At 40.1% G+C, this 14,437-nt stretch overlaps 1 protein-coding gene across 4 annotated transcripts in view; it reads left to right on the top strand.

The window, feature by feature from the left end:
- KIT (KIT proto-oncogene, receptor tyrosine kinase) overlaps window positions 1–14,191 on the top strand; it is a 74,105-nt gene extending 59,914 nt beyond the window's left edge. For 2 of the 4 annotated variants that reach the window (XM_077279751.1, XM_077279749.1), the window contains exons 14-21: window positions 2,105–2,255; window positions 5,959–6,038; window positions 6,329–6,456; window positions 7,418–7,540; window positions 9,640–9,751; window positions 10,090–10,189; window positions 10,544–10,649; window positions 11,817–12,084. In XM_077279751.1, coding sequence (XP_077135866.1) covers window positions 2,105–2,255; window positions 5,959–6,038; window positions 6,329–6,456; window positions 7,418–7,540; window positions 9,640–9,751; window positions 10,090–10,189; window positions 10,544–10,649; window positions 11,817–11,942 — 926 coding nt within the window. In that variant the 3' untranslated portion in view covers window positions 11,943–12,084. Of the gene's footprint in view, window positions 1–2,104; window positions 2,256–5,958; window positions 6,039–6,328; window positions 6,457–7,417; window positions 7,541–9,639; window positions 9,752–10,089; window positions 10,190–10,543; window positions 10,650–11,816 lie in introns of all 4 variants that reach the window. The other 2 variants (XM_077279752.1, XM_077279750.1) reach the window with 2 other exon arrangements.
- The last annotated feature ends 246 nt before the right edge of the window (window positions 14,192–14,437 follow it).

The raw sequence follows: 14,437 nt of genomic DNA, 5'->3' as shown, positions 1-14,437 counted from the left end.
TCATCTTTAAGCCCCTTTAAGAGGAGCCACCACCAGTCTCTGATTTTGGATTTAGTAGAACTTGCTCATATCTTTTTAGTAGTGAGGTGGCAGGAAGATTCACCGGCAGCCCATGTTAAATGTATCCTACGAATGGAACAGACACATGCAAATGAAAACATCTTCCTATTCGTTAATTGAGCTTTTACATATTCCAGGATAATCAAGAATCAATAATAATTCTAAATAAATACTTTTGTCACTGTCAAGTTCAACAAATTTTGTTTAAATCAGTCGTAAGGCAAATGCAAGAAACTTTGTAATATAGCTTATCAGAAACATGTGAGTCTTTCTCCACCTACAAGCCACTTTTCCACTCTGCATCCATAACTTCTCATTCATTTAGAAATAAAGTTAAAATCTGTCTTGCTCAAAATAAGACGGACTGTCAACACACTGATTACAGCTGCCTATTGACGTCTATGAAAAGCAGAGCAAAGTGAGAAAAGCAGAGACACAAGCAGACAGTGTTCCTTTCTATTAAGAGTTTTATCTCCACCTTGAGCTGGATTCATAACTACACTTCTCAGTACCGCTTTTTGTGGTTCCTGTTTTTGTGCTGTGTATAGGAGACACTGTAGCTAGTTTTCACCCACTAGTTTAGAGACAGCTGGAAATGAGAGATAGAGTGCATTGGGGAAAAATGCAGGATACAAGGCGGATACTGTAAAAAAAATAGTGTTATTCCTCATGTACATGACAGTTTATTCTGAAAAACTCTCTGGATAACAATTACTCTCTTTGTGGAGAGTTTCACAAAATTTATTGGTGCCCTGTTAATCTGGTATAAAAGAAGTGATTGACTCCAGATTTCAATGGAGAAAAAGCGTTCATGGACAGACTCCTCTCCACGGAAATCTGGGACTTTGAGCTGTTCATTTTCAGGTAAGGTGGAGTTGCAGGCAAATGATTGAAATGTCATAAAAGATAATTATGGTATTATATCCTTTAAATAAAAAATAATATTTCTCTTAAGTATCTACAAGTCATGCTTAAGCTTGTAATTTGTGTCTATCCAGTTTGCAGACAATAGTGCACATTTATTAAAGCAACTAGTACTGGGTTCTGACATAAATACGTTGAAAATATGTTGTTTTATCAGAGACCCCTGCACCACGTTTTCTGACCTGTCTGAACGTGTCAGAAAAATGCGGTGGTTTTTAGTCATTTTCCGTGTACTCACTTATCAAACTTTTCTGTTTGTGAAAAGTGTAGGAATACAGCTCCAGTCTGACCTGGTGTTGTTTAAACTTGTGCACCTAGGTTTTATTACCATTTGCAAAAGGCACTTTAGGAAAGGGAAAAAAATTATGATATAGGGGGATCTTTCTCATAAAAGAAGTAGCAAATTTTTGTGTGCACAAAACATGCAGACATTTTGACTTTATCATTGAGATGACTGTAGAAATGGCATTGTACAATCTCGTGCAGTGACCCGACAGGTCGTCCTTACGCTGTTGACAGCCTCTTTAAGTGGATCACTTCTCCAAATAGAAACATGTTACGTGGTCTCCGGCTGCATTCTGGTGCTTGTTGTAATTTGCATTCTTTAGAAATTAGTTGTTTCCTTACTTGCAATGATTGATTCAATAGAAAACTTTTCGGGTACATAATAACAACGTCTGCATAGCTTTTTTTTGGATCTGGATATTAAAATTTATTATTTAGGAGCATTTGATATTTAGATTTCTTTATTGATGCTGAATTCATCGGACATACAATTGTTTGTCATATCTTTGCATTATTTAATTAAATAGGAAATATAAGTTATTACTTCATTTGAAAGCAAAACCTTTGTATTTAGAGCCGCATGCTAATATTGTAAAACGTGGCTGGGAAATCTGAAATGAGAAGTTAATTTGATTTGCACTTGGAGCCGTCATGTGCAGCGAAATGACTGCCTATTATACTGTGATGCCATACTCTTAGAGTGGCATCAGTAAAGCACATCTACGTAGTGTTGTGATCTTGTTGTGACCCCAGGCTGATGTCATTCATTATTTTATCACATTGGCTCCTGATTTATAGTACTCCTTTCAAATGGGCTTTAAAATTTCATTCCCAGGTCCAACTCTTGTCATCACAGAGTATTGTTGTTACGGAGATCTTCTTAATTATTTAAGGAGAAAACGTGATGCCTTCATCTGCCAAAAGTTTGAAGACCATTCCGAAAGTGCCCTTTACAAGAACCTTCTTAACTCAAGGGAAAATGTTTGGTGAGCAGCGTATTATCTTGTCTTATATAGTGTGTCACATTAATTAAAAAAAAAATTTTTCATGATTAACTAGGACAACATGAGGTGCTATGATGAAATAGTGCTCAAAGTGTGGAAATCACACATAATAAAGAAAATATTGAAATATTGAATTCCAGAAAGTTATTCTTGTCCTCAATGTCCTTTCCAAAGTAGTATCTATTAAAACCATGTCATCATTTGTCCTATTTAAAGGGATTGTCCAGTGAAAACAAGTTATTAATCGCTGGGAGCCTAACTACTAGAACCCGCAGCGATCGTCAGAAGTTGACACTTTTTTCCTCATTAGGATTAATTCCGTATGTGGTCATTGAGCACTGTGCTTAGCTGTTTACGCCAGCCCTATAGAGAATGAATGGAGCAGCTGTCGAGTCCGACCCACTACTACAGTTTGGGATAAGGATAATAGTCCCTGTTAGAGATTAAAATTTACTATTCTGAAACACCGATCAGTCATAGCATCATAGAATGGTAGAGTTGGAAGGGACCTCCTGGGTCATCGTGTCCAAGCCCCTGCTCAATGCAGGATTCACTAAACCACCTCAGACAGATGTCTGCCCAGCCTCTGTTTGAAGACTTCCATTGAAGGAGATCTCACCACCTCTCGTGGCAGCCTGTTACTCATTGATCACCCTCACCGTTAAAAAGTGTTTTTCTAATATCTAATCTGTATCTTCTTCCTTTCAGTTTCATCCCATTGCTTCTTGTGTTTCCATGTGCAAATGAGAATAATGATGATTCCTCTACACTGTGACATCCCTTTAGATATTTGTAGACAGCTATTAAGTCTCGTCTTATTCTTCTTTTTTGCAAGCTAAACATTCCCAGATCCTTTAACCGTTCCTCGTAGGACATAGTTTGCAGTCCGCTCACCATCCTGGTAGCTGTTCTCTGAACTTGCTCCAGTTTGTTCATGTCTTTTTTAGAATGTGGTGCCCAGAACTGGACACAGTATTCCAGATGAGGCCTGACCAAGGAGTTGCAGACGGGGATGAATAATTCATGTGATCTAGTCATCCAGTCATTACCTGGTTAGGTGATAACTTGTATTCTCCTTACAACCCCTTTTAAGGATCTTGAGATAATGGAGGGTATACCTCCTTATAAGCTTCTCCATCTAATATATAACTTGGTGTTGCATCATGACTCATAATAACCATTGTAGATGACGCTACAAGAAAAACAAGCATTTCCAGCTGCCCTGATAATAACTGGGGACGCTTTCAAAAAGGGAGTGTGTCATCATAAAATGACCTATTGTTAGAGATGGGTGAACCCGAACAGTAAAGTTTGGCGTCCGTACCGAACACCTACTGTTCGGGCACGGACACCGAACACGGACTTCACCAGGAAGTCCGTGTTACTGTTTGGGTTCGGCTGCCCGAACACCGGGTGTTTGCCGCGCTGTCATGCTCCTATTAGCAGCAGCAGGTGTCGGATTATGGGAGCAGTTGTCCCATCAGCTGACACCAGTGACCGAAGGTAAACTTTACACCTCCGATCACAGTTGAGCGCTCCCGCCATCTTCTGAGAGCATGGGAACCGAAGCTCTCTGACCAGCGGGGATGATTTCACCACCGATCAGAAGCAGTGTTTGCCGTGCTGTTATGCACATTACAGCGCAGCAAACACTGGATGTTCAGGCCCGTATTCAAGTGAATGGAGTCTGGGTTCGAGTACCAGAACCCAAACTTTTTGTAACTGTTCGGCTGGACCCGAACATCCAGGTTGTCTGCCCATCTCTACCTATTGTTTAAATAAAAAAATCTTGTAATCTATGTAAAGTAGATAACACAGGATCCATCTTTTACCATAGGTAAAGGTCCCTCACCACCCACTGCCTTCACAATGATCTTTGCCCTGATGATAGCGAACTCATTACATACACACTTTGTAGGGTCTTAATCAGTATATTGCTGATAATGTGTATGTGGCCAACAGAACGTAAAGGTAACGTCACATTTAGCGACGCTGCAGCGATCTAGACAATGATGCCGATCGCTGCAGCGTCGCTCTGTGGTCACTGGAGAGCTGTCACACAGACAGCTCTCCAGCGACCAACGATGCCGAAGTCCCCGGGTAACCAGGGTAAACATGTTTACCCTGGTTACCAGTGTAAATGTAAAAAAAACAAACACTACATACTTACATTCCGATGTCTGTCGCGTCCCCCGGCGTTCTGCTTCCATGCACTGTAAGCGCCGGCCCTAAAGCAGAGCGGTGACGTCACCACTGTGCCCTGCTTTACGGCCAGCCGGTCCTGACACAGTGCAGGGAAGCAGAACGCAGGGGGACGCGACAGACATCAGAAGGGGAGTATGTAGTGTTTGGTTTTTTTTACATTTACACTGGTAACCAGGGTAAATATCGGGTTACTAAGCGCGGCCCTGCGCTTAGTAACCCGATGTTTACCCTGGTTACCAGTGAAGACATCACTGGATCGGTGTCACACACACCGATTCAGCGATGTCTGCAGCAGATCCAGCGACGAAATAAGGTGCTGGCCTTCTAGCTCCGACCAGCGATATCACAGCAGGATCCAGATCGCTGCTGCGTGTCAAACACAACGATATCGCTATCCAGGACGCTGCAATGTCACGGATCGCTAGCGATATCGTTGTTAAGTTGTTCAGTGTGAAGGTACCTTAAGAGTGAAATATTAGGCCTAGTCATTAGTGTGAAAATCACTTTTTTTCTATGATGTATGAAAAATAATCATAAATAATAAAGTATATATGTTCAAGTGTGACTGAATTTTGGAGTATTTTATTAATTTTTTTGTAGGCTCTTAAATTTCCTCCAGACTTGTGGGGTACGGGTCCCTAAGCCCCCACTGATTTGCAGAATAATTTAATATAAAAAAATTCCAAAGTTAAGTTATACTTTGGTATAAAATCCAGATTTAAACAATAGGTCATTTTCTGATTTCCCTTTTAAACAAAAAAAAACCTAGCTCTTTGGCTAAACATATCAGCCATAAAAGTTGAGAAACTTCTAAGAACGAAATTACACGACTCACTCTACCACAGTAATTAATTGCACTAATGCAGACCAGGACATTAGGCTTAAGTAAAAGTGCAGGTTTAGCCGGTCTACAAATAAAAACGAATATTCACAGACGCACCACCTACTACAGCAGCAGCAGAAGTCTTAATCAGTGTTCTCCTTGACCCCTGAACAGCATTTGTGCAAGGTCTTGTTTCATGTAAACCACAGCAACTTAAAACATCCCTGGGGACTGTTCTATTGTTCATCACTTGCTGTCTTCCCTCCTGATACAATGTAATGGGTATAACTTCTGCTCCTAGCATGAGTAATCACGTTAAGAGATGGCGGTGCACCTGATCTTGCTATTTTGTATAAATAAGCATCACATGGCTCGTAAGGAGATGATGCACAGGTGGGATTTTATGTATGAATTTATCATTTTTATTTCTATGTATCCAACAATTTTTGTTGTTGCCACCAGTGGTCGTCTCTTCAGTAATTAGACGTGCATCCTGTGCTACAATTCCTCCAGTACATGGATGTCAGGAGTTGTTATGCTTGTTCTCCTGCCAAGTAAAACATTGATATCCTTGTCTTTTGTTCTTGGATCCATCATTCGAGGAGCCGTAAATAGTGGCAATGTTTTTCAAAAGCAATCCTTCCTCTTGTTTTACAGTGAAGGATTGAGTGAGTACATGGATATGAAGCCAGGAGTATCTTACGTGGTGCCAACCAAGGCAGACAAAAGAAAATCTGGTAAGATGAATTCAGTTTTTCCAAAATTTCAATTCCAAGTAGCTTGAGCCGTCATAACTGCGTCAATAAGTACAATTTACAGCAAAGTGAAAGCTTGTGTGAAGTTTTTCTAAAATACCATATTTCTTTAAAACAAACTTTTTTTTGTTTTGTTTAAATTTCACATAGATTTATTTCTCTGGCGAGGATTTTGTTTGCTTGCATGGAAGAATAAAGTGGTAATTTCTCAGGATCTTGATTTGGTTGTTTGAAATTTCCTTCTAATTGTTTAAACGATTTATCTTCAATAGGTTCCTATGTTGATCAGGATGTCACCATCGCAATGCCCGAAGAGGATGATTTAGCCCTAGATACAGAAGATCTGATTAGCTTTTCATATCAGGTTGCACAGGGCATGAACTTCCTGGCGTCTAAAAATGTGAGTTAATACACAGATGCTCACACACATTTGTACTTGACAGACACGCAAGGCAAAGATCCAGTTTCTGATCTATGTCCATGAGCAAGGTTCAGTGCAACAGTCCTGGCATGACATTGTATATTCTCAACAATTATGTTAAAATCCGTTTTTTTACAGAGGACTTGTCACCAGGTCAGAAGTGGCCAATTGTTGCTTTTATCGTATTCCTACTGCTCCCCTTAGTATTTTGTTTTCGTTTTTCTTAAATCCACCATACAGTCCCGGCAGATATTGGTCTTTTTATTTTGTTGTAATTCTTATAGTCTTTACTAAGTGGGTGGTGCTCGCAGGGTATTTATGCAGAGTAGCCTGAAGACATACCCCCAAAGTAAAAAAAAATGAGATTGTTAGGGGGCCTGACATATAACACCCCCACTGATTAGCTGAAAACTTCCCCTGGCAGTGGCCAGAACTTTGTGATGTTTGGGACAGAGCACCTCAGCCCCATGCATTGCTTAGTTGTGGCTTCCAAGTACTACACTTTATCTCCTATTCAAATATATGGGCGATATGATGCAGTACTCGGCAGCGGCAACAAAATAATGTCCATGGCTGCTATGTTCTGCCCATATATCTCATAGTTCTGAGTGCTATTAAAGCAGTTTTCAGCTGACTGGTGGAGGTGCCAGGTGTTGGACACCCGCCGGTCTCATATTCATTACCTATCCTAACAATAGGTTCTCTGATTCCTTGGTTGGATCCCCTTTAAAATTGGTCTCCAACCAAAGATTCAGAACTTCCTTTTGTCCAGAAATTGGAATCTCAATTCCTTCCTAATCTTGTCCTCTAGGCTACCATTTCTAGGTTTAAGGATGGAGATGTGTTCATGAAGTCGCCCGTACACAATCAAATTAAGCAAATAATGTGTTGTACTCGTCCTGTTGTACTATTTAGTAATATATGTATTTTTGTGTTTTAGTGCATTCACCGAGATCTCGCAGCAAGAAATATTCTCCTCACTCATGGTCGAATAACAAAAATCTGTGACTTTGGCCTTGCTAGAGACATAAAGAATGACTCAAATTATGTGGTTAAAGGAAATGTAAGTCATGGCAGGTGTAATTCAGTTAGTGCTACTCAGCGTTCTCAAATTCCCTTAGAAAACCCTGAGAAGATGGCAAATCACATCAGGGCACTATCTCTTAGAGAGAACATAATAATTTGGTGATATAATGTAAAATTTCATGCAAAAATGACACTTCACTAGATCTATTAGGCACATTTTACTGGAATAATGGAAGCCATGGACATAATGCAGTTTTTGGAGAAAAATAAATAAAATGTATTGATCTTTTTAACCTGGTTAGCAATTGACAGAAAAGGTAATATAGTTTGGCCATGACTTATTAATATATCAGGAAATCGCAAGCTGAGGTCTATACTTTACTATTATCATCCCCATTAAGAAAATTATAATGTTGGAATGTGTTACTTCTCAATAGCGGCAGAAAGACTGGGCTCCTCGGACATTTCTCCTTATATGCTTACACTATTATTGTACATTACTTCCAGCCATAGCATGGATTAAAGATTTTTTTTAAGGAAACAAAAAGCTAATGGCTTCAACAGCCTAAAAAAATTAAAATAAAACCGCTCATACTCACCATTGCCAATCCACAGCAGCTGTGTTTCCACAATTAACCTGTCTTAGCTGGTCTCTACTTTCTGAGTTCATCTTGACAGACCAGGAATGGGTGGAAAAGCCCAGCCTGTCATTGACCGAGGTGGGTCACTGCCAAAATTTCTTATCCCAGGAATGGACACAGACAGAAGAGGCCTCTTTGCTGTCCAATAGCTCATCATAATGCACAATTCCACTTGCTCTTGAGATGGACGTGGCCCCCTTATCGCTTGGGCCCCAGGTTGCACCAATGGTATGTCTGACGCTGTCCTTTCAGTTCAGACAGGACAAGGAAATTTAGACCATCAGGGGCCAAGTAACCATCAAAATGCGAGATATGGGGCATCTCTGAGGGTATTACTACTTTTTATCGTTTGTTTTTTTTAAGCAGTCTGAGCCTTTTAAAAAACGACGCCTAAGGTTCTCCAGAATTGTCCGCTAATACGAAGGAGCTGTGCTACATGGCTTTTCCTCCTACGTTATCTCTTCATGCCATCCTAGGATATATCACATGGAGATTTCTACACCTGACTTTCCCTTTAAGCATTTTAACAATTTAATATTAGAATGATGATAAGGTACCACCTATGAGTGAGATATTACATGTCGTGAAATTATGGCCTTGTAAATGGAGATATAACAGATGAAATGTCATCTTTTACTAGCAGCAAGATAGAAACCAAGTTGTTTTATTTATAAGGTAACATAAGCAGATCGAGAACTGCCATTCCTCAGACTAAGCAAGGAAGCTTCACAGAACAAAAAGTGTCATTCTTGGTAATGAAGCAGGTCACGGGACTGATGTGCTGTGGCCTCTCCTCTATCTGGGTCACTATACAAGATCTAACAAATGTATTCATATTGTCAGTACACTTTATAGGTCAGATTAGGTCCTATTGTGACATTATACCTAGGTGTGTTATTTCTGTATCGCAGTGCGTGCAAATGGATCACAAATATAGACAGTTCAAGACAGTTTAGTGGTGATGCAGCTCTAGAGACTGGGGTCCTTGCAGCTCTAGAGGCAGGGGGTCCCTCCATCTCTAGAGACACAGGGGGTCCTTGCAGCTCTAGAGACTGGGGTCATTGCAGCTGAGGCAGGGGGTCCCTCCATCTCTAGAGTCAGGGGGTCCTTGCAGCTCTAGAGGCAGGTGTCACTCCATCTCTAGAGGCAGAGGGGTCCTTGCAGCTCTAGAGGCAGGGGGTCCTTGCAGCTCTAGAGGCAGGGGGTCCTTGCGGCTCTAGAGGCAGGGGGTCCTTGCAGCTCTAGAGGCAGGGGGTTCTTGCAGCTCTAGAGGCAGGGGGGTCCTTGCAGCTCTAGAGGCTGGGGTCCTTGCAGCTCTAGAGTCAGGGAGTCCCTCCATCTCCAGAGGCTGGTGGTCCTTGCAGCTCTAGAGGCAGGGGGGTCCTTGCAGCTCTAGAGGCTGGGTCCTTGCAGCTCTAGCTACAGTGTTTTTCAATCAATTATTGGCGGTAACCTATGTTTTCTAATTAGTTTCTAACAATGTGTTTTTTTATAGGCTCGACTCCCAGTGAAGTGGATGGCTCCTGAAAGTATCTTTCATTGCGTATACACATTTGAAAGTGACGTCTGGTCTTACGGGATCCTGCTTTGGGAGATCTTTTCTCTTGGTATGTTGAGTTCATTATTTATTAAATTGTTCTTAGCTACACCATAAGAATATGAAAAACACAAAAGCGACATTTCTCCACTGCCCCCATAACAACCGTTACTTTACTGGCTGCTCATAGAACTTGGAACCTTAGTAAATTAGTTTTAGCTGTTAGGTCTGAAACTTAAAGGAATAAAGTGGTAAAAAATGAATTGTGAAGAAAAGTGGCATTCAAGGAAGTTGTAATTTACAAAATAAAAAAGTGTTTTTTGTCAGCCTAACCCTCACCATACTAATGTTTTCTTATACAGTATTTCCAACCCTGTTTATACATTTCATTGTTTGATTAATGAACAGGAAGCAGCCCTTACCCTCGAATACCGGTGGACTCCAAGTTCTACAAAATGATAAAGGATGGTTACCGCATGCTGAGCCCAGAATGTGCACCAGATGAGCTGTGAGTAAACTTACAGTTACTACGATTTTTTTTTCTATAGAAAGTCTTTACATAGAGGGATAAAATAAAAGTATAAATACCATGAAAGTAAATAAACAGCATAAAAGTAGTCAAATTACATTAAAATGTCAAATAGGCATAAAAATTTCATTTGATTTACTACATTAAGTAGCCTAGTGTGATGGCCCTGTACCAGTGTGTTGGGCCCATAGGATGGTTCTCAGGATGCCTGCATTGGGCTCATCACTTTTTACTTATTAGTAGCAGCAGAAGTTGAAAATGTAATATTTTGTAGGATCAATACATCTGGTTTTATTAGTAATCAGTTTTTTGTTGTTGTTTTTTTACTTGTAGCTATGATATAATGAAGAGCTGTTGGAACTCCGACCCAGTGAAGCGACCCACCTTCAAACAGATTGTACAGATGGTGGAACAGCAGCTTTCAGACAGCAAAGGGCATGTGAGTATAATGTTATTAGCTATAGAACTTCTGCTGAAATGCTTTCAATTGTATAATAGATGATGATGAAGACAGACAAGTTGTGATGGCTGTAATGTTAGCACTGAGAGTTAGCGGTTCAGGTTCACTTCCCTCCTATATCTACTTATGTACATCATATTATTTACATAGGAGTAGCCTGTGACTCGGCAGGGCGATGTAGCCAGAGCCGGCATTGTACCTCTTACTTTGCGTGGACTTCACTTGCTGCCATGTGGTATCTCTGTATGACACAGGTATTCTCCACCAAAGGCAATGTTTCTAGGGGAGAATACTTAATAAAGTGGTATCTGATGGAACATGGTTGGTCGCAATGATTTTTATAAGCGCTACATTACAGCTCTGTACATCTGAGCTTGCGCCTAGACCTAACATTGTAGCGTTTATAAGCACTAATGCTAATGTGAAATGTTCCAAAATGTTAAAATAACCATAGAAGCTTTTACAATGATAATTTCCTAAGCTGCCAGTAAAGCTCTACCAGACTGTATAGGACCGACTCCGAGATTGTGCACATTTGTTATACTGGGGTAGGCACATTGTCTTGGTCTTTGACACTGCCCAGAACAACATGCCTATGAGTAGTTTAAGGTGCTGGGACAATTCCGATTAGTTTTAGTGCTCGGGAACACAATTATATTATGACTAAGCACAACACCGAAGTTGGCTAGATAAGTAAGGGGCTATACTCATAGCCCAGGATGTAGTCTGTGCAGTTAGCTTCTCGTATTTTGAACATTTTGGACTTCCGGTAGCGCTCAAGAACATGACCGTATCATGACTATGCACATGAGTTGGCCACATATTGGGGCAGCACTGTTGTTTTTCAGCACTGGGGTCCTGGGTTCAAATCCCACCAAGGACAACATCTGCAAGGATTTGGTATGTTCTCCCTGTGTTTACGTGGGTTTCCTCCGGGTTCTCAGGTTTCCTCCCACACTCTAAAAACATACTTATAGGGAAATTAGATTGTGAGCCCCAGTGAGGACAATGATGATGTCTGTAAAGCGCTGTGGAATATAATGGTGCTAAATAAGTGACTAAAATAAATAATACATGCATACAGTTTGGATGTGCTATATTTGTTGCCAATTAGGCTAACATTGTTTCTTTTTTTTCTTCACAAAGCAGAAGATTTCAAACGCCTTTCCCGTATGTCCAAACCATACTCCCGTGGATCATTCTGTGAGGATCAACTCAGTGGGTAGCAACACGTCATCTACTCAGCCCTTACTGACAAGTGGGGAACGCTGAGCACCTTTCACATTGCCGCTCGCTGTTTGTGGATTTTATCATCACACACATTTCCACCTGTTACAACATTGCCATAATCCTACTGAGCTGCTGAATTTTAAGACAGTGTTCTCCGGCAGTGATGATCCAAACGTCGGCCGAGTCTTATGCTGACTTCTGTCTGTAATCAAACATATTGTCATGTGTTTCTTTTGTGGAGACGATATAGAAACGCCCTACCACATGAAGGTTAGTCACATGTCTCCGTGACCAGTGACGGACTATAAATGAAGACTTAAGCTCCTGCTTTTCAGCCTGCTGAGATCACGGATATAGAAACTGTTGAAGAAACTTAAGAACCTTGTTGTTGAATTGTAGCATTAGAAAAACACACAAATGTTGAAGTCCTGCAGTTGCAAAACGAATGCAAAACCAGAATCCTGCTGAACCGCTTCTGCTATGTGACCTAACACATACGTCTCCAGTGTCTTGCTACTGATTCATTTTTCCCCTACAGTATATTTCATGCCTATATTTATTGACCATTCTCATGCACTTATTCACATTGATAGATACAGCAAATATAGTTAAGAGTTAAATTATTTGGATATATAACTTTCATCTTTAGTACCAGCGGGTACTTGTCTTGTGTAGATACAGAGAGGGTCAAAGCACAAATTACACATTGGCAAATTGGGGAGTTACTACTACCATCATCTTTGGATGATTTACAACTGTTATACAGTGGCTTAAGAAAGTATTCACCCCCTTTGGCATTTTTCGTGTTTTGCTACCTCATAACCTGGAATTTCAAAGAACATGCCTACAACTGTGAACATTTTGGTTTCATTTTTATTGTGAAGCAAACAACAAATAGGACAAAATAACTAAAAACTTAAGTATCCATAACTATTTACCCCCCTAAAGTCAGTACTTTGTAGAACACTTTTTTGCGGCAATTACAGCTGCAAGTCACTTTAGATAAATCTCTGAGCTTTCACATCTTGCTACTGAGACTTTTGCCCATTTTTCAATGGCAAACTGCTCCAGCTCCTTCAAGTTATACTGTTTCCTCTGGTGAACAGCAATCTTCAGGTCTGACCACAGATTCTCAATTGGATTAAGTTCTGGGCTTTGACTAAGCCACTCCAAAATATTTACGTTTCCCCTTAAATCACTCAAGTGTTGCTTTAGCAGTATGCTTTGGGTCATTGTCTTGTTGGAAGGTGAACCTCCATCCCAGTCTCAAATCACTGACAGACTGAAACCGGTTTTGCTCAAAATATCCCTGTACTCCATCTTACCCATGACTAGGACCATTTTCCCTATCTGTGCTGCTGAAAATCATCCCCATAGCATAATGCTGCCACCAACATGTTTCACTCTGGGGATGGTGGTCTTGGGGTAATGAGCTGTGTTGGTTTGGCACCAGATATAGTGTTTTCCTTGGTGGCCAAATAGTTAAATTTTGGTCTCACCTGAACACAGCACCTTCCTTCATACACTTGGGGAGTCTCCCATATGTCTTTTGGCAAACTCTCACTTCACCAACTTAGACTGTTTAGTGCTGATGCATCACACACAAATAAGATTATAAAAATATTTAAACACAGGTTGTAAGGTAACAAAATAGGTAAAAAGCAAAGGGGGTAAATACTTTTTCAAGCCACTGTACATAAGAAACTGGTTGGGTCAATAGCATCTCCCTGTTTTAATAATATCCTTTCCATACTGGTTCTATACAGAAAGGAGTGAGACATCACCCCGTATTTGCACTGCATTTGTCTGTTTTTGCACCTTTTAAAATGTTAAATATTTTCTAAAAGAAAAAAAAATTAAGTGCTTTGAACTTTTGCTAGTGGCTGTTCAGGGAGGGGTTAAGTAGAAATTCCACTGTATGATTTTGGACAAATCACTTAAAATATGCTTGTTAACCAAACCATTAATACGAAAGGTACTTTTGGGGGCACTTAGTCTGACACTTTTATTTTAATGGTTTAAGATGTTATATTTTTGTACATTTTTACGGCAACTGTTACTTTCAATGTGACTGGATGTTAACATTTCGTTCTTATGTTTTATTTTGTGTTATTTTGTTTCTGTAAATATGGAAATGTAGCAATACGTTCTTTTTTTACCCCCACCCTCTACTCAAAGTATTTTTGTATGTATGTATATAGGCATAATAAGTGTTGCAAGTTTCAAAACTTTTGGGGTATGTTGCCTGATTGTTGAGAAGAGTTGTTAATAATAAAATGTTTAGTCATGTTACCGTTTGTGCCTTTTTTCTTGCAAACATGAAGACCAATTCAAGATGCTTAAAGGGAACCTGTCAGCAGGATTGTTCTCAGTAATCTACACACAGTGTCAGGTTGGCGCTGTTATATTTATTACAAGGATACCTAAGTTGATGAAATCCATCTTGTGGTTATTGTTTAATCTTTATTTTAAGTTTTGAGTTAATGATATGCTTGTGGGGGTCTTCACGTGGTGATCTAATTAGGTATTCATAATGA

The sequence above is a fragment of the Ranitomeya variabilis genome, chromosome 1, assembly GCF_051348905.1.
Source record: "Ranitomeya variabilis isolate aRanVar5 chromosome 1, aRanVar5.hap1, whole genome shotgun sequence".
NCBI lineage: Eukaryota > Metazoa > Chordata > Amphibia > Anura > Dendrobatidae > Ranitomeya > Ranitomeya variabilis.
Note: the sequence above shows the minus strand (reverse complement) of the source record. Positions and strands in the feature narration are given on the sequence as shown.